The sequence below is a fragment of the Dama dama genome, chromosome 5 (assembly GCF_033118175.1).
Source record: "Dama dama isolate Ldn47 chromosome 5, ASM3311817v1, whole genome shotgun sequence".
NCBI lineage: Eukaryota > Metazoa > Chordata > Mammalia > Artiodactyla > Cervidae > Dama > Dama dama.
Window position 1 is genome coordinate 52298438 of NC_083685.1, and position 21214 is coordinate 52319651.

Consider the following 21214-nt stretch of genomic DNA (forward strand, 5'->3'; position numbering starts at 1 on the left):
CAGGAAGCACCAGTTAGAACTGGACATGGAACAACAGACTGGTTCCAAATAGGAAAAGGAGTACGTCAAGGCTGTATATTGTCACCCTGCTTATTGAACTTATATGCGAGTACATCATGAGAAACGCTGGGCTGGAAGAAGCACAAGCTGGAATTAAGATTGCCGGGAGAAATATCAATAACCTCAGATATGCAGATGACACCACCCTTATGGCAGAAAGTGAAGAGGAACTAAAAAGCCTCTTGATGAAAGTGAAAGAGGAGAGTGAAAAAGTTGGCTTAAAGCTTAACGTTCAGAAAACTAAGATCATGGCATCTGGTCCCATCACTTCTTGGGAAATAGATGGGGAGACAGTGGAAACAGTGTCAGACTTTATTTTTGGGGGGGCTCCAAAATCACTGCAGATCGTGATTGCAGCCATGAAATTAAAAGATGCTTACTCCTTGGAAGGAAAGTTATGACCAACCTAGATAGCATATTAAAAAGCAGAGACATTACTTTGCCAACAAAGGTCCATCTAGTCAAGGCTATGGTTTCTCCAGTGGTCACGTATGGATGTGAGAGTTGGACTGTGAAGAAAGCTGAGCGCCGAAGAATTGATGCTTTTGAACTGTGGTGTTGGAAAAGACTCTTGAGAGTCCCTTGGACTGCAAGGAGATCCAACCAGTCCATCTTGAAGGAGATAAGTCCTGGGTGTTCATTGGAAGGACTGATGCTGAAGCTAAAACTCCAGTACTTTGGCCACCTCATGCGAAGAGTTGACTCATTGGAAAAGACCCTGATGCTGGGAGGGATTGGGGGGGCAGAAGAAGAAGGGGACGACAGAGGATGAGATGGCTGGGTGGCATCACCGACTCAATGGCCATGAGTTTGAGTAAACTCCGGGAGTTGGTGATGGACAGGGAGGCCTGGTGTGCTGCGATTCATGGGGTCACAAAGAGTCGGACACGACTGAGCGACTGAACTGAACTGAACTGAATCCAAATGGTTCATTGAAAAAAAAAAATTGTATCACTAAGGTGATAGGTATTCAAGGAAAGAGAAACTGGTTAGTAACATCTGACAAAAGTTACTGCTCCAAACAGTAACTGTCCTGCTAAAAGAGATAGAATAAAATGATACCTCTGTAGAGTATCCTTCAAAAAATCATGATTATCAAATGTTGGGGAAAGGTTACTATATAACATTTGTTTCAAAATAAGGTTCAGAAGTAACTATAGTTTATTTTAATCTCTATTAAGATACTTATATGAGTATGTAAAATAGAACACTAGCTAAGAAGAAAATAGATCAAAACATAAAGAGATTGTCTCTTGATGGAGTTTGAGTGATTAAAATACTTTCTTCTATATTTTCCACAGTGCTCCTGTTGTAATTTGGAAAATTAGTTTAATAAATAGTCCAATAATTTTAAAGTTTTGTTAATAGTTAACACAGCTCTCTTTTAAACAAATATTTTTTAAACAAATATTTTTGCATGGAACCCCGAAGTGTCAAATAGAAAAGCTGTTCTGCTTTCAGTAGTGAAAGGCAGTCTGAATCCTGTGGAGTTGGCTTCTTTGCTACCTACTACCTCTCAATTACTCTCCAGCATTTGGAGTCTATTGCTACAGCCTGAAATGGGCAATGATAAAGGACATAGCCGTATTGTTAGCTTTCTGAATGTAGGGGTTAGGGGAAAATGAATTGTCAGAGGAGCCTAGGGTTTCAGATTTTGATATTTGGAGAATTGTACCGTATTAGAGAAGTCTTAACAAAAACGGCTGTGGATGAGACTTGGAATTGTGGTGAGTATTTGGGCACACTTTTCCATCCATCAGGTGGAGACACTACTAAAGCTTGGAAAACTTGGGGGATGGGGTGGGAAGAGATAGCATTGGGAAAGATTAGAAGGTGATTAAAAACATAACCTTGGTCAATACTCTACCTTTGATGGGGAAGAGAAGCCAGGGATTGACCGGAGAGGAACAGTGAGGTGGAAGGGAAATGATTTCACATGTTGCAAAACACAAGAAAGGTGTAAACAATGTTACTTTCAAGCATAAACAATGAAGTTTTCTAAGTAATAGGAAAAATTTGTTTATTTGACTACATAAAGGAGATTAAGAAGTGAAATGGCTTCAAAAATTTTTTGTTTATGTGGCATTAGTCCAAATAATGTTGAGTGCTATCTAAATTTTTTATACTTAATAAAACGATTTTTCTTAATGTTGCGTGGAAAATATTAGCTAATGTTGCTAACCTGAGGAAGTCAATTGCTTCAGTCATATGTTGCTGTCCAGATGTGATTGACTCTAAATGAGTTTTTCTAATTGTAAGATACTATTAGTCCTCTAAAGGAGGGTATCTCTTTTTATTAAATGATCAAAATATATCTTTTTCCTTTTTATAGAAAAGTTTCTTTTGATGCTACAATCAGTAAAGAGAGCATTTGCTATTGATTCTAGTCATCCCTGGCTTCATGAATGTATGATTCGACTCTTTAGTACTGGTATGTTTTAATTTTCTGTTACTTAAGTATTTGACTACAGTAGCTGATAGTGACTGAATAAGTGATTTATACAAGTTTATCATAAACGCAAATCATTTTAAAGCTGTTGTGTATTAAGTTATCCTGGGGAAAAAACAAAGTCTTTTCTTTGTGGTGAAGGTCTTTATTTTAAGGCTAGAAGTATTACCTGATTTTGACACAGAATCATTCAGTCCAGATATTTGAGAATCATCTTTATTTCTGTTTCTTAAAGGTTAATAAGTTGAAATTTTGTATCGTGTTTCATTATGTGACGTAGTTAATTGTTCTAAAATTTAAAAATCTCTTTGAAATTGACAAATTATCTTGTTTACCTGTCTCTAGCAAAATGATTTGAATCATAAAATTTTTGTCAGTAAATGTAGGGTAAAAGTAACTTTAAAACAAACTGTTGTCCTTTTCAAATGTTTAGTCAGTAAGATCCATATGTAAGTTTTAATGTGAAGTAAAGCTACAGAATTTTAGAAAACGAAAGGTGGAATATTATGCCAATTACCCCTCATAGTTGAGAAATCTAGGACACTAAAACACTAAATTACTTATTTAAGATAACACCAATAATTAGTAAAGAAACAGGAATGAGAGCCCAGATCTTCATATTGTTCTTTCTACTACCAGAGCTTTAAATTTAGAATAAAGTACTTCTATAGTCAAGTAGTGTTTTTTTTTGTTTTGGTTTTTAAGTAACTGGATAAGGAGAATTGAACGTTTAGTAGAACAGTCTGCAGAATTTGAAAATACTATTAGCTGTCTCATTACTAAGTACTCAGTTCCATGTGAATCCATGCATTATATAAAAATAATGAGATTAAACTAGGTATCCCAATCATTCTTTTGAAAATGCTAAATTAGCATTGTTTTGACTTACAAGAAAAGGTAAAAAAAAAATAAAAGGTAAAGCCTTATTTAGATCATATTTATGCTTGTCAAAAAAGTGATTTCCTGTTAGAGAAGCTAAAGTAATAATGTAGTCATATTATAGAAAGTAGAAGTAATTGCTGTATTTAGTGAAAATAAGGAAGTTTCTTTTTAGTCTTTTTTTTTGGTATTAAAGAAAAAAAATTTTTGAAATCGTGAATCAAAAAGTTAAGGCTGGAAATAACAGCCATAAATCATTTTCAGTTAGGATGAAATGCATTCAAGCTATTTTCAATATATATACACAATTCATTTTTATACAGTCAGTTCTTTCCTGAAAGATAATAAAACAGTACATATAAAGTTAATGGAGTTAGAGTTATATTCCTTTGAAATAAAAATTGGAAGTGACAAGCAAATACTAATGAATGTGTGGCTTAATGAACATACAACCATTTTCTTGTAACAGTTGTTTCAGAAAATTAAAATGCTTATGAACTTTAGAAGAACAAAGAATGGTCCTAACATTAAAAGTGAGAATTAATTGAGTGGAGTTAATGATAGCTATTGTCATTGCTTCAGGTATTCATCTGATATCATTGTCAGGAAGAGATTTACAAAGTAATCCTTATTTTGACTAAATTTAGGCATCTTTGTTACTGTAAACCCCCTGAGTTCCTTTTACTAATTAATATACTTGGTTCTTGAGAAAAATACTTGATTTTGAAGTAACTTGTCAGGAGCACATTTGTCATATTAAATTATATTGTAGCAATTTCTTTATGAAGAAATCCTCACAGTAACACCTTTCCAGAAATTATGGAGGAAAAAGAAAAAACAATGGCTCCACACTTCCTTTATCAGTTGTAGAAGCTTCTCTAAGTGAATGTTCACTTTAGCATGGTTATGAGCATCTTCCAAATCTTTAGAATGTTACACCACTAGTGTCAGTAGTAATCGCCCCATGAAGTCATTTGCTATATAGGATGTCCCCTTCCCCCTTTAATTATGCAAATGAGAGTATCTCGTCCAAGTTTTCATTTTTTTTTTTTTTTTTTTAAGTTGTAGAACTTAGGGCAATTTTAATTATATTTCTGGTCAGTTCTAAGTAGAAATAGGACTTTAGGTATTCATTTGTTTTGATACCTGCTTACATGTTTATATTCCCTTAAATGTTTTTAAAATTAGTAGTTTTTGGTCACCTTAATCTGTAATGAATCTTAACATTATTTTCCTCTCTCATTTGTACAAACTCATTTTTTCCTTTTCTCTGCAGATTATTTCTCATCTGTACTTATGTATTTCCTCCAAAAAAAACCTTGCTTAATTAATATGGTCATTTATTTATTTTGCTGTTTTGAGTAGTAATCAGTAGGTTGTACTGTAACCAGTAGTAAGTAATCATTATCTCACACAAAATATCCTTTTCTACCGCAATTTTAACAAAAAAATGTTGGCTAGTCTGGGAACCCAGGGAAACTCCTTTTGCTAAGAATCAGCCCCCACTTTAATGTGACTTTTAACTGTTGGTGATAACTAAACTTATTCAGTCTGCCAATAACATGAACCAAACATTGTTTTAATTTTAGGGTATCTCAGGACTCAACTCATAGGCCCCTTGGAAAAGGTTTAACGTATCATGGAAGACAGTTAGATAGTCTGAGATTTTTTACTTTCTTGAGACGTCAGTAATTTTTGGTTAGTTTTTATCAGTGTCACAGAATGTTTAGATTGACTCCCTGTGCCTCCATTAGTCTTCACCCATAAAAGATTATTTAATAAATCTGGGACATTTGAGGCTACTCCTTCCATAGGACATTCTAAATTTTGCTACAGCAGAATTGATTGGTTGACTGATTGTAATTAATATCTTCCTGGAAATTGCAGTTCCAGTTTATGTGATTAGTGATTAGAGGAGAAAACTGAGTTAGTTGACCAGAAACAACTTGTGAATTAGTAAGGAAGTGTTTTTGGAAACATTCCTTTTTTAATCTGTTAAATAAATGAATGCTTTATTAATATAAACTATTAATACAGAAAAAGGGAAATAGCTATTAGTCGATGTCGGGAGTTATTTAAATATTCCCTCTTTGACACATCCTAAACACAAGACATATATATTCATATATATGTATTTTTAACTGTATGGGATTTTTTTTAATAGCAGTTTTGATTTTTCTGAGATTTTTTTAATCTGAGGAAAACAAGTTAATGAAAGTGATGAAAAACATGAAAAGTATGGTTTCCAGCTATGAGCCATAAATTATTTTCCTGTCTGCATATATAAAGTGTCCTGAAAGCATTTCAGGCAAACCACTTGAGGCCACTAGAAGTAACAAATTTTATAGATACCTGTTTGTTGACATAATATTCATTGTAATTGGCTATAACTTATTTTAACAGATTTTCTCCTTCCAGTTCACTCTTCTCCTAAGCCCATTCCCCACCCGCAAGACAAATATTGATAAATTTGCCAAATCCAAGTTGAAAATACAGGCATAATGGAGATTAAGCTAAATTCTTTAATTAGTAGCTCACTTATTTGAGTTAACCAATTCTATAGAATGATAGAAGAAATGCTGTTCAACCAACAAAGGGCACATATCAATCAGTTATTTAGTTACTAACTACATGTACAATATTTCACTTGGATTTTTGCTATTCAAAAGTTCAGTGTTTTTTAAACTTAGAGTAGTGATCTATTAGTGAGAAAATGAAAGAAGTTGAGTGGGTCATTATCATTTGAAAGCATTTGAAAACTTAAAATAGAAATAAATTAGAGTATAAGATACAAGAATATGCTGCACAATGTAAGAGTCAGTGTTCTGTGAAACTTTCGCTTCCCATAATAAGTTATGTTTATAGGAAACATGCTCATCAGAGTACAGAAACTTGGTTGTAGTCAAGAGTTTGAAAGCCACAACACTAGTTTCTAATCATAAGGAAAATCTATGTTTTCTTCAGTCTGTGACAAAAATAGTACCTACAGTATATGGAATATCTGTTATGTCATTAGCTATTTTACTTGTGGGGCTTCCCAGATGACTCAGCTCTAAGAATCCACCTGCCAATGCAGGAGACATGGGCTTGATATAGTTTGATCCCTTTGTCGGGAACATCCCCTGGAGCGGGAAATGGCTATCCACTTCAGTATTCTTGCCTGGAAAATTCCACGGAGAGAGGAGCCTGGCTAGCCAGCCACAACTTAGCGACTAAACAGTAACATTTTATTTGTAGCTTTTTCTTACTGTGATCCTTCTGGGTTAGATATCACCTTAATTTTACAGATCAAGGAATAGGTTCAGAGAGGTTATGATTTGTCCACGCTCAAATCATACTCATGTCAGTCTGGCTCAAAGCTCCAGACTATCTCTCCATACCAAACTAGGATTCAGCTCAGAGAGGCTGGGAGTCAGTTTTTCCATCTCTGAATGCCAAAGCATATGATGACAACAGTGTATTCCTTGCAGGAAAATGCTTTGGTGGTCGTTTGGAAATTATTACGTAGTGATAGCTCAGTTCACATAATCACTGAATATAGAGATCCATGGCTTTTTTTTTTAACTGATAAATTTGTAATGGTTTACTTGGGTACAGAAGAATATGGGATAGGGTGAGGGAAATTCTGTTAATCTTCTGCACTATATTTGCTAGCCTTTAGAAAATTATTAGATTATTCTGCTGAAGCAACACATTCTTTAAATTTATGTAGATTAGCTTTTCTTTAAATGTTGGATTATTAGTAAGTTTATCCCGTCTTTGTATATATAATTGCTTTGTTTCATTGACCTCATCAGGTAGATAATTTCTTAATTCCACAAATTGTATCAATATCTAACTGCCTAATAACAGTTTGTTTTTAATTTCTTCAGCAGTGTGTGAAAGTAAAGATTTACCTGATGCAGTTAGAACAGTATTAAAACAAGAAATGAATCGTCTTTTTGGAGCAACGAATCCAAAGAACTTTAATGAAACTTTTCTGAAAAGGAATTCTGATTCATTGCCACATAGATTATCAGGTAATCAGTTTATTTTGTCCTTATCTCAGCCTCTAAAACAGCTTCAGTTTTTACTACAGGGGGTCATTGACAGGTTACACACTTTTTGTATGGCAGAGGCAAATGTGTATGTCACGTTTTAATCGTATGAAACAGACAGCTTAACCTCCTTTATATTTTTAAATGTTTTGGATAAAATCATTACTATGAATCAAGGGTAGTAGTTTCTCCTGGTTCTGCATAGGCATTATAAAGAAGCAGGTGTAACTGAATTTAGCTATCTATTATATACACTGAAGGAGAATCATTCTTTTTATTTTTTTCTCTCATTGGCATGCTCTTAAAATTCACTTAGATGCAACCATCTTTCATTTCTCATGCTTATATAAGCTGTCAAACTTGACAGTACTGAGCACCTGAAAACCATCTTACAAGCAGGGGTCATCTGGCGAGAGTCTGTGCTATCGAGCCAGACTCCATTCTTGATGGGACCACGGGCAGTGCTTCAGCAGTGTGCTCATGCCTGTCAGGGCTGGGTGTCTCCCACACGCCTCTCCATCACAACACACGGACACATGAGTGTTCTCCTCAATCCCAGATTACGTTCCTTCTAGAAAGAAGAGAGCTATCCATGCTCCCACCACACAAAGACAGATGTTATTAGAAGTATTGGTGTTTCTTCATAGTCTCTCTTACCTTAACCATTCTCTTAGTTTGGAGAGTTAGACTGCTTCTGGTCTACTCCATCAGGTTTGTGTTTTTTGTTTTTTCAGATAACAGCATTTCAAATGGCTATTCCCATTTTTCTAGTAAAGTGCCACACTGTGTGCACATAGATCTTGCTTTTTATATTTGAATGGATAGAAGATAAAATGCTGGTGTTACCTTGAAATAAAACATTGCCGTTTTCCCTCTCATTTAGCTGCCAAAATGGTATATTATTTAGATCCTTCTAGTCAGAAGCGAGCTATAGAGTTGGCAACGACACTTGATGAATCCCTCACTAACAGAAACCTCCAGGTAAAGAGTTTTTCATTATTTCTCTGTAAGAGTTACTTGACTCTCTTTGTTTCTATTTTCCCCAGAATAATTTTCACCAATTAATTTTTTTGTTATTTATGCATACTCTTCTCCAAACTATTATAACTCCATCTCAGAAACTTAATTTATCTTAAATTTATTTAAGATATTATATGTGTGCACACATATACAGCAAGATGCCTGGGGAAGGGAATGGCTACTGTCCACTCCAGTATTTCTTGCCTGGAAAATTCCATGGACAGAGAAGCCTGATTGGCTACAGTCCATGGGGTCGCATAGGACAGAGCAACTAACACTTCCACTTTCAGTTAGATTAGTACCTGTAGACAGTCAAAGTTTGTGGGCTACTTATATCTGGAAACTTCGTAGTATTTTCCAAGTGAAAAGGTGAAGAAAGAAAGCATGAGAAATGCCAAGTCACCATGAACCATTTAAAAATATAAGCAGACCGACTTAAGGGTTTGGTTGAAAGAATTATTAGTAGTCATGAAAAATTTGCCTTGGATGTATATCCTTTGTGTTTCTGAGACTCTCTTTCCTTCTTCATCAGTGGACATACCGTAAAGCTTCTCTTTAATTTGAATAGAAGGTTAAAAAATAATGTTTGATTTTGCCATCTGGCTCTGAGCCTCCAAAAAATTTAAAGACTTAGGTATAGTCGTTGACAGTGGCATGGAAATGTCAACACTTATGCACAGGGCCAGGTAGGCTGAGGCAACATTGCCAGAGGTTACTTGCTGAGAGTTGAGTGTCTTTGGATGTAGCACCCCACCCCTTGCTTATCTCACCTTAGTCCTGACCCTGTTAATATGTCCATCCTTTTGTGTAAAGCTTGCAGTTCTGAAGAAACTAATTCTAATGGAATGCATAGTGGGAATAAATACTTTTCTGTATCTTAAATATGTACATTTTGCCTCTTGTTTTAGAAACCTTTTGATAATGAAATGTCCAATAAATTCACAGTAAGTTTTTTTTTCTTTTAAGCAAATTATAATGTGACCTTTTTTCTTTCTCTAGACATGTATGGAGGTATTAGAAGCCTTGTGTGATGGTAGCCTAGGAGACTGTAAAGAAGCTGCTGAAGTTTATAGAGCAAATTGTCACAAGCTTTTCCCTTACGCTTTGGCTTTCATGCCTCCTGGATATGAAGAGGATATGAAGATCACAGTTAATGGAGATAGTTCTGCAGAAACTGAAGAACTGGCCAATGAAATTTGAACATCATTAAACAAGCAAACGGAATGACTTTGGACCATATCTAGTGTATAATATTTTTGTCACGCACCTGCTGCATTGCTCTAACTTACACAGAATGAGAAGAGTAAATGTTCTTGCCTTCAAATAGTGTTTTACGTTTTTTATCCTGCTGAAAAAGTATATATAAAATATCTAACATATTACAGGATATAGGTTCAGTTTCTTAAAAAATTAAAAGCTGCTAAAATTGAGGGGTTAAAAAAAGATACCTTATCCTATTCCTACCTACCCACCCATGTTTTTAAACTAATTTATATAAAATCTGGAGGCTGTTATGGCTAACAAAGCAGGTGTGTGGCAGAAATATTACTTTAAATTTGTCTTGTGAGATTTTACTATATCTCAGACAGCATAAATGCTGTTTTAGCACTGGATTCTTTCACTGAGCACAAAGAGTTGTTGGGGCTTTAGCATCTAACTGATTTTGTTACGGGGTTGATTATGACCATAGGAAGTATGCAATGTGAATCACTATTTACAGAGAAGCCTACAACAGATGCTTGATGTTGTAGAAGCTGGGACATATAGATACCAAGCAGAATTATAAGAAAACCTAGAGGGTGTTCAATACGCTTGTTGTGTTTCCAAAATTCACTGTACATGATCAGTTTGGTGTTCTTGTACCACAGTTTTTAACTGAAGGAACCAGTTGGAACAATCTCAATTCTAACTAAAACTTGAAGAACTAAAATAACAATGCAAACCTTTCAGCATTGTTTTGGCCAAACTTGTTAAAACTGTAATGCAAGAACCAAATGCACTGTGATGTGGCACCAACTAATTAGCAAGCATGAACTTTTCACCCAAGAGTGAAAAAAGAAAATCTACCATGGCTTGAAGTTAAAGAGCAGAACTCCTGACTACCATTCTATGACTGATCAAGAGACTAATAGTTAAAAACCTCAGCAGGCCTTGTTCATGATATGCAGAAAAAAATGTGCTGCAGTTTAGATACCTCTGGAATTTTTCCACAGTGTCACAGGTTTGTAATACTTGAAGCCCTACATTTCTAAGAATATATTTCTTGCTCAGTTGTTTCAGGCAAGCCCAAGACTTTGTAATTTTTAAAGGGCCCAAGATTTCTTTCTTTCTTTCTTCTTTTTTTTTTTTCAATAACAGACCAGCTTCTTTTTCCTGCAGTTACAGATGTAATTTCCTTTTTGTTGTCAAACATAAGGTACCAAATATGATGCAATAAATTGTTTTGAAAAACAGTTGTGTGAATATTTCAACTAATATGTGTTGGGCTTCTGTGAAAATACACAGGTGGAAACAGAGGTGCAAGCCAGAGGCAGTGTAATGTGCTGTAAGGCTAGTTCAGATGGGAACTTTTTGGAATGGACTTAGTGTTGGTGTCAGGGAAATTCCATTAAGCAAGCATAGTGCTGTTCCTGCATTAAGATTTCCTTGAGCGCTAGGATGGCAGCAGGTACTATGAATATTTAGTAATTTGAAAGGAAAAGTGAGAACTACTATTTTGTTTGAGAAAATGAGCCTTAAAATTTTAAACCCAAACACTGAGAACTAGCCAGAGGCTCTGTATTCTCATTGCATTTGCAAGATCTCAGCAAATAAGGATATTAAGTAAAATGAATCGATTGTATATATAATTGACCTTTTTGTGGTACTTTTAGTTTATAGAAAGTATATTCTAAAGGGAATTTTCAGGAGACATGATCCTTTTACTGATTGAACAATTGTGCTAAACTCAGCATTTCATAGTACATGACCTGCATTCCACATCCCAGTCTAGTAATTTAGTGGTGTAAAGACAAGTACAGACTGGACTCTAGTGCTTTGTTATGTTTGTTAACTGGCCCTGTCTCAGGAACATCTTAACAGATGGCAAAAAAAAAAACAAACTTTTTTCAACTTCTCCTATGAGTGGCAACTGAAGTTCTTATTGTTGGTAAAGAACACTAGTGCTACCTCTGCCACTAATGAGGTGTTTGGAGGAGGCACCAGCCATAAAATAGGGGGTGTGTGTGTGAATTATGTTTAAACTCTACTGTATATTGAAATGAAATTCTTATATTTGTCTTGACAATGTTCAAATGATGTAGATTGTTTTAGAATGAATATTCATAAGTACTAAGAACTCTTGATGCAGAGGCCACCCATGAGGAGCTAAATTCCTAACATGTATATTGTATTCCAACCCAATTTTACTGGAACTATTAAATAAATATTTTATTTTCTTTCAGGTTTACTTGATAGTGGATACATTGTCTGGTCTCAGAGGATACTGACATAGGTTCATTTTATGTCCAGACATCACCCCTAAAACATTGTACTGTGCTATCTTACCCTGGATAGTATGAACTGGATCATCTCACATTTGCCTCATTCACTCTATTCCAAATGATGCTGTGGGGGAAAACAGGGTTAGGAAAAAAGGGAGGGGGGGAAATGCAGTGATGTTGTAATCTAAACAAGTGCCTTATGTTTATTGCTAAGAACTGGTGTTATCAACCCTTTTGAAAAGAAAGGGTCCCTTGACCTGTATTAACATAGGAGAAGTAAAGTTCTTTTTGTTTTTCTTTATATTTACTACTCTTGTCATTTCTCATTTAAAAACTAAAATCTGACTAGCAGGTTAGTTTTCCTCAGCTTTAATTCGATAGTTGAGTTTTTAGCATTTTCAACATTTCTCTGTACCGATTTGTTATGCACAAGAATAAAGGTGATCTAATAGCATGACTAAAAGTAGTCCCGATGCTAGTGAATAGCTTTCCTGTGGGTTTTATCACTCCCTTGTTTTTCACAGAGTTGTTTGTACTCCACGATATATTGCTCTATGTGAAACGAAAGCTGTGACTGTAAGAAGAGGCCAGAAAAATGCGGTCTAGATCAGGTAGGTTGTGATAAATCCAGGGAAGTCTCTTGTACACCATTTCTAGGAATATTTCAGCTACCACGTGTAGCATCTGTTTGGGAAAAGTTTGAAAGTGAAGTGTTGGATTTTCTTACAAGATATGTATATATTTGTCTTAATAATTACCAGCCTTAAGCTTTGAAATTACTCTTACTAAGAGAGTTCAAAGAAAGACTGACGTTTCCAATGGAAGGTAGTCTTGTTCTACCTTGTGCTCCACCTCTTAAGTTACAGGCAAGGTTTCTTGATACCATCCTGCTGTCATCTGAACTCTGCTAAATCCACTGCCAAATCTACATGAAAAACTCCCATGAAGTGGCCGTGCTGCCCCACAGGGGGCTGAGCCTTTCAAGTTCTGTTCCAGTTTTGATGGTTGGAAATCTTACAACTTGTAGCAATAAAACATTTTTGGAAAAGGTTATTCTTTGTTGAATTGCACTTTCACCTTTCAGTATGCTCCTACTAGAGGGATGTTGGTAGTGTGCAGGAGGTTCTGGAGAAAAGAATGCTCTCACTTTGATAAAGCAGATTATTGGGTACATACTTTAGCTTACACAGCCTATTTAACACTGCTGCCTCCATCAGGACATACCCTCCCTCGTGGTGACGGAAAAAGGGCGGAAGGAAAGGGAACAGTGTGTTGTAGGAGAGAGGTGTCCAGCGTCTTGATTTACCCAGTTGGCCTTTGAAGTGGTGCCATCTTGGGATTATAGCCAAAGAAAGAAAAATTGGTACTATTTAAATTAGAATTTACTGAACTGTCAACTATAGATAAACTTGGAATTTTAATCCTCAGTGCTATTTGTAAAGGTTCTATGTGCAAGAAATAGAATACACTTTTTTTCAAGGCTTCTTGTAACAAAAGTAATACTTGGCAATCTAATAAGACTGTAATATAGTTCTTACATTTTTTTAATACATATTTTTTGCTGTCTAAAGAGTCTGTTTTATTTCATACAACTGGTACAGTTCTCTTTAACTGAAAAAAAAAATTGATGGTGATGAAAAGATGGGAAATTTCCTATCTGTGTTATAAAGAATTCTGCTATTGCTTGAATCCTCAACTTGGCCTCAATAAGTATAAAGTTTCAGAAACAACATAGGAATGAAGAGATTTTTTTAATATATTCTGGATCCCATGGCCTGCTTTCAGCTACTAATTAAATTTGCCTTCTATATTTAGTTGCCTGTGAATTGTCTAAGTCTCCATACCATTTTTGGCTGTCTTTCCAATCTACCATAGTTTTCTAGCATTGAGCTTTGATAAACCTGCCATTTGTTTACTTTGATCTGCAAGTTTATCAAGTCCATTGTCTAGCGCCTGATGCCTTATCACAACTGGTCTAGGTACTGGGTTTTCTTAAGTATTCTTCTAAAACTCTTGGTGTTTCTTAATAGTGAGTAACTAAGCTAACCACTTCTCATCTTTCTTTTGAACTATTAATATTTGCCTTTGAATAGTCCTACTGTTAGCTGACGCATTCCATTTCTCATAGTATTTTTCTGTGACCTGCTAGGATGCTTGTTTCTTAGACAAATATCTAATTACAATGTTAAATGATTAATACTTTGGTTCAAACTCATGTAAAGCCATTTTTAATGTAATGTATGAAATCTTAAGAATTAACATTGGGTACATTTTAGGGTAGTGACTAAGTATATAATTGATATTAAAATCTTTGTGAAATTTGCTATGAATATTGGCCTACAGATAGTAGAAAGTAGCAATAAAGCACTATTAACTTTCAGGTCATTTGCACAGGCTTAAAGATTTTTTTTAATATATTGATTTAGAATAGTCCCATTTTTCTTCCCTTTGGCCCTGTCTGTTGGTCTTCAGAGATTTCCTCAGAATACCACAGATCCATTTTATTTTATTTTTATGTTGAATGAATTTCTCACATCTAATTTTTTGTTTTCTTCCTATAGTTTGTCAGAGGAGTGGTTGTGACTGGCCTTGTAGGAAGCAGATAACTGAAGGACCATCCTCTTTCTCAGTTGCCTCATTGTGTCATTAGTTCACAGTGAATCTTCTCATCCTTCATGTCTTTAGCAACCAACCAACCAGCCAGGTAACAGTCACGTCCAGTGGAATTAAGTTATTTCAAAGATTGCCCCTCAGTAGTTTTTCTTTCTTTCAAACAGTGTAGGGAGATTGGTAACACAAACCACTTAACCTTAAGGCTCTGTTTCCTGCATCATAGTTAGTTCAGTTGCTCAGTCATGTCTGACTCTGTGACCCCATGGGTCGTAGTATCTCCACTTTTAATCATTACAAGTAAGGAGACACTAGGTGGAGATCTGCAGTGGTTATTTCTAGACACTTGACCTATAGATAGCTAGTGTTCATCACAACTGGAATTGTGGTCTAGTTGATCTTATCTGCTTAGGACTGGCAATTGAATCTTTTAAAACTTAATCCTGGTTGTATATTAGAATCCCAGGGGGATTGTTTGAAAGCCACAAATCCCAGTGGCCAAGCCCACCTTTGAAGTTCTGATTTAAATTACCTGGAGCCAGGCCTGGACATTGGTCTTTTATTTTCTTTCTTTCAAGACTACCCCAGTGATTCTTAAGGTATACTGTTTTTTTTTTTTTTTTTTTTGAGGAAGTTCAAAATATTTCATAGTATCTTACATTAAGGGGAAGAATTTGTATTTGAACTTTCTGTCAAAAAATTGTCAGAAACCTTGTGGGTTATTTTGAAAGCCCATGCTTTTTCCCCATTCTGCTGTTCTACCTGAGATGTGTGTGTATACACTTAGTCGCTCAGTAGTGACTGATTGTTTGAGATCCCATGGACTGTAGCCCACCAGGCTCCTCTGTCCATGGGATTTTCCAGTCAAGAATACTGCATTGGGTTGCCATTTCCTACTACAGGAGATCTTCCTGTTCTGAGATGCTGGTATTCAAAGAAGGGAAAAAAAAATCACTTCTACATAGTTTTGTTGCATGTCCTGGTAACTTGGTTTCATTTAAGCAATAATCCCTGTAGATGCATGATTGAGTTTTCTAATGGATGAATACCAGAGCAAAGCACAAAGTCGTTTAAATAAGGATAGATGGTGGTATTATTCCCTGAGAATTCATACACTCCTAATATACATACCTAAACCTCCAATCAAATATGTAGGGTTTTTTTTTTTCCTTCCATAAAGGACTACGTTTTCCTTCTTTCTTTTACTTGAAAGTTAACTTTAAAAAATTTTTATTTTAATTTTTAAATGTTGGCTGCACTGGGTCTTTGTCTTGGCAGTGGGCTTTCTCTAGTTGCGGCATGCAGGCTTCCCTTGTTGTGGAGCACGGGCTCTGGAGTGTGCTGGCTCAGTAGTTTTAGTGTGTGGGCCCTCTAGTTGTGGTGTGCAGTCTTAGTTGCCCTGCAGTGTGTGGGATCTTAGTTCCCTGACCAGGGATCAAAACTCTGTCCTCTGCATTGAAAGGTAGATTCTTAATCCCTGGACCACTGGGCAAGTCCCTGCATTTCTATAAATGAATGAATTTCTATTACAAATCTCAGGTATGAGAGGAACCCTGATTCTGTGACAGAATTAAAATATGGCTTATTGGTATAGAACCTGGTAAGGAGGTTTATGTGCTACAGAGTCATATATCAAATTAAAAACTAGCTTATGAGAGCTGTTGAAATAATATTCTGAATAGTTCTCCCAAATTTATCCAACCTAGTAGTTTTCTATAATGAAATAGGAATTGTTTTATAGACCAGCCCTTATGTGTATCTACTTTATTCTTGATTGGTTAAAGATTTTGATGAATGAGATAAGCTAATACTGTTCATTGCCATTTTTGTGTTTATAGACATGGATGGTTTTCCTTCACCTTAAGTTTTTAGATCAGACAGAACCAAGTTTAAATCCTGGCTCAGGTATCTTAGGCAAGATACTAGGAATTCCTAGTTCATATAGTTGTTGGAAGGACTAAGTAATATATTGTATATAAGTGGTTATCAGAAAGCCTGACACATAAGGATTTATTATAAATATTCATAGGCATTACATTCATTTTAAGTAGTAGTATTTGCAAAAGGATGTTCTCTTCTGTTTACTTGTCAGCATTCTATTTGATTATCTCTGTTTGTTTCCTGTAGTACACTGGACCAGTATACTCAGGAAATTATAATCTTTTAGTAGATATTAATGGCTCAAATTATGCTTTTTTTTCCCTTGTGTTTTACTTTACATCTTCTAGCACTTTAGATTATTTTGCCTTTTCGTACACTAGAGACAACCACCAGTAACACCTCCATCCTCCCATCATTCTGACATTCATGGAAACTTTTACTAGTGTTAGTAAACGTGGCAGATTTCTTGATGCTGCTTTTATAATTATTTAGAAGATACAAAATAAGACCAGTCCCAGTGTCTTTCCTTTCATCCATTCAGTAGTTAGTAAATACCTACCACCTCCAGAAACTATGCTTCATACTGGGGATATATGACATGGCCGTTGCTCTCACAGTTTTCGCAGGCTAGTGAAGGAGACGGGCAAATCAAGAAATGATCACAGCAGCAATATATAAACCCCTAGGAATTAGTAATCAATTCTGTTTGGATAAACTGGGAAAAGCTTAACAGTGAATGTTCCTTGAGCTTGGAAAGATAATGATGAATTTCATATACAGACAAAAGATAGCATGTGCCTAAAGGTTCAGATACATGAAACAAGGTCATGTGTTCAGGGACTGAAAAATAGTATAAACAGAATCTGGGAAATAAGGCTGGAGCTCAAATTAGCGATACTTAGGTGGCCTGCTGAAAGACTAGATTTGGCTTTGTGTAAGCAGAGGTCAGTTATTGAAGAATTAGGGAAAGATGATAAGTATTTGAGAAAATTCCACTAGCAATGTGATGGTGGGAATAGGGAGTGAGATTGGAGGCACCAAGGCTAATCAGAAGACTCAAGCTGAGCTAATACTCCTGAGTTCTACTCTGTGCCAGGCTATGTAGTAAGCATTTTGTACTGGTTAGCTCATTTAAACCTTAAAAAAATATGAGGCAGGTATTGTTCCCATTTAACAGCTTGAGAATCATAATTTTCCTCTGGTCACATAGCTTGTGAGTGAGAAAAATAGGTGTTCAGGCCCAGATATGTCTTGCTTCAGATCAATATAACAACTGGAAAGAAGAGAGGACAGCAACAGTTAAGTATTAACGTGAAGAAGCGAGCCAAGAATACAAGAAATGTTAGGCAGATAGGACCTCCATCAGCAACAAGTGGAAGTTAGCAGTGATGCCCAGGGTTTCGGCAGAAAACAGCTATCTTTAACATTATCATTAAACAAGTCAAGAATTGAGAAGAAGAAATTGAGGGGAAAAGAAAGAGGTCTTTTCAGACATGAATTTTAGGCATGTGACATAATGTGTAGTGGGCAGCTAGGTGTATGAGTCTGAAACTTACAAGAGAAGTGACTTGAAGAGTGAGCTATGAGTGGTATGACTTGACAAAACTGCTCAAAGAGAATAAGAAAAGGGGGTAGAGGAAGAGAAGCTAGTAAAAGAACCTAGTGGTCAAGAAGCTAGAATTTAAAAATAATAGTTTTGAGGAAGCAAAGGTTTTCAAGGATTGGGGTCAATAAGTTCAAAATCAAGATGTGATAATTCACATCCATCTAGTTGGTAACATTTTAGAATAAGTCTGAATATCACACGTTGGCCAAGATGTTGAAAAACAACAGAGGAACTCACAGGTATCCTGTCTTTGAGTGTATAGATTGGTATAATCATTATGAGGGCAATATTCATTTACTAAAATGAAATGTGCATAAACCAGCTATTCTGATAGGATACCTGTATCTATAGATCTAACTCTTGATATAGATCTCTGTGTCTGTAGATATATAGAGATATGCCCTGTAAACATTCCCACACATTTGCCAGAGATACGTGCAAGGATGTTCATTGCAGTATTGTTTATAATAGTGAAACTTGGAAATAAAATGTAACATAAATGAATAAATTGTGGTATATTCATTTAATTAAATGCTCTACAGTTAAATAAGCTAGCATTAAGTGAATCAAGAATTGCTCTCCAAAACAGTAATGATCCAAAAGCAAAAAGGAAGTTAAATGGCATTATATTTCTTGTATGTAGAAATTTTAAAATTTCTTCTAAATTTTTTAAGCCAGATATTACTAAGTATGGTTTATGTGAATATTCACATAAAGTAAAAGTTTAAAAACAGGTTTGGGAATTTTAAACTGTCCAGAACCGCTGTCCAGATTTGGGACAGTGGTTCTCTTTAAACAAGGGAGAGTCATGTTGGGAAGGTGAGGGTCCTATAGCTTTTATTTCTTAAGAAACATGTTTGAGATAAATATGGCAAAATGTTAACATTAGGTGTTTTTGTTCATTTGGGTAGGATACTTTTTTAGAAAGTTAAAAAAAATTTTTTTAATTCCCTACTGATAAAAGTGGGTGGACAAAAATATACTAAGATAATACTAACTCAGAAAGTAGAGGGAAAAAACCTATAGTCAAACGCTGCTTTAGTTTCCCAGAAGGTTAAGAGTACTTCTACTGATGTATTAAGAGTGATGAGGGGGCTTCCCTGGTGGTTCAGTGGTAAAGAGTTCCCCTGCCAATGCAGGAGACATGGCTTCAGTCCCTGGTCCGGGAAGATCTCACATACTGTGGAGCACCTAAGCCAGGCTCTACAACTATTGACCCGTCCGTGCTCTACAACCTGGGAACCACAACGACTGAAGCCAACGAGCCCTAGAGCCTGTGCTCTGCAACAAGAAAACCCACCGCAATGAAAAGTGCGTGCTTGCCACAGCTAGAGACAAGCCCAAACAGCACGGAAGACCCAGTTGGAGGATGTGTAACAAATTTCCAGAAGAAAAGAGACTCAAGTAATATCTAAAACATTATTGCCCTTTTTTATTTCCAAAGTACTCATTTATTATTGAGTTGCTAAGTCACGTCCAACTCTACCACTCCATGGACTGTAACGTGCCAGACTTCCTTGTGCTTCTCTATCTCCCCAGAGTTTGCTCAAACTCATGTCCATTGAGTTGGTGATGCCATCTAACCATCTCAACCTCTGTTGCCTGCTTCTCCTGCCCTCAGTCTTTCCCAGCATCAGGGTCTTTTCCAGTGAGTTAGCTCTTCGCATCAGGTGGCCAAAGGATTGGAGCTTCAGCATCAGTCCTTCCAATGAATATTCAGTGTTGATCTCCTTTAGGATGGACTGGTTTGATCTCCTTGCAGTCCAAGGGACTCTCAAAAGTCTCCAGCACCACAATTCGAAAGCATCAATTCTTTGCTGCTCAGCCTTTATGGTCCAACTCACATCCATACATGACTACTGAAAAAACCATAGCTTTGAATATACAGACCTTTGTTGGCAAAATGATGTCTTTGATACACTGTCTAGGATTGTCATAGCTTTCCTTCAGAGGAGCAGGCATCTTTTAATTTCAGGTCTGCAGTCACCAGTGATTTGGAGCCCAAAGAAATAAAATCTGTCACTGTTCTCACTTTTTCTCCACTTGCCATGAAGTGATGAGACCAGATGCCATGATCTTAGGTTTTTGAATGTTGAGTTCTAAGCCAGCTTTCTCACTCTCTCACCCTTATCAAGAGGCTCTTTAGTTCGTTGCTTTCTGCCATTAGCGTGGTATCATCTGTGTTTCTGAGGTTGTTGATATTTCTCCTGGCAGTCTTGATTCCAGCTTCTGCTTCATCCAGCCTGGCATTTCACATGATGTACTCTGCATAGAAGTTATATAAGCAGGGTGACAATATATAGCCCTGATGTACTCCTTTCCCAATTTTGAACCAATCAGTTGTTCCATGTCCAGTTCTCACTGTTGCTTCTTGACTTGCCTACAGGTTTCTCAGGAGACAGGTAAGGTGGTCTGGTATTCTCCTCTCTTTAAGAATTTTCCAGTTTGTTGTGACCACACAGTCAAAGGCTTTCACATAGTCAATGAAGCAGAAATAGATGTTTTTCTGGAATTCCCTTGCTTTCTCTGATCCACCCAGTGTTGGCAATTTGACCTCTGGTTCCCCTGCCTTTTCTAAACCCAGAAGTTCTTGGTTCACATAATTCTGAAGCCCAGCTTGAAGAATTTTGAGCATGACCTTGCTAGCGTGTGAAATGAACGCCATTGTATGGTAGTTTGAACATTCTTGGGCATTGTCCTTTGGGATTGGAGTGAAAACTGGTCTTCTTCCACCCTTTTCCTCACAGAGCATTGAAATACAAAAGTCAGGAAGTAACTGGAGTGGCAGGCAGGTTTGGCCTTGGAGAGCAAAGTGCTCATGTGTCGGTGTTACTTTCCTTCCTTCACGGATGGAGATACATGTCTCAGAGATGTTACACGACTGGCTAAAGTATCCAGCTCGTAGTAGAAAGCTGGTTCAATGAACCTGTGTGCATCTTTCCTCGTGTTCCTTCTCCCATTATAAACTAGGTGTTCAAGTTCACGAAACTAGATGTTAGAGCAGAACTTGAGCCCAGGTTTTCGTTTGAAGGCAAACTATAAACTACACAGTATTCCTCGATCACATTATTTTGCTTAAAGAGCTATTACTGAGGTTAAATGCCTTGGCTATTTAGAACCGCCTTAGAAGAAAGAGTTGCTGCCATTTTAAAAAATGGGTATTTTCTAAACTATGCATTTTTGTTCAGTA

General features: G+C 36.3%; 1 protein-coding gene across 2 annotated transcripts in view; it reads left to right on the forward strand.

Annotated features, from left to right (window-relative positions):
* Positions 1 to 10898, forward strand: part of NAA15 (N-alpha-acetyltransferase 15, NatA auxiliary subunit) — a 68194-nt gene extending 57296 nt beyond the window's left edge. The window contains exons 17-20 of one of the 2 annotated variants that reach the window (XM_061142379.1): positions 2393 to 2491; positions 7264 to 7407; positions 8309 to 8406; positions 9445 to 10898. In XM_061142379.1, coding sequence (XP_060998362.1) covers positions 2393 to 2491; positions 7264 to 7407; positions 8309 to 8406; positions 9445 to 9645 — 542 coding nt within the window. In that variant the 3' untranslated portion in view covers positions 9646 to 10898. Of the gene's footprint in view, positions 1 to 2392; positions 2492 to 7260; positions 7408 to 8308; positions 8407 to 9444 lie in introns of both variants that reach the window. The other variant, XM_061142378.1, reaches the window with a different exon arrangement.
* Positions 10899 to 21214: the final 10316 nt, after the last annotated feature.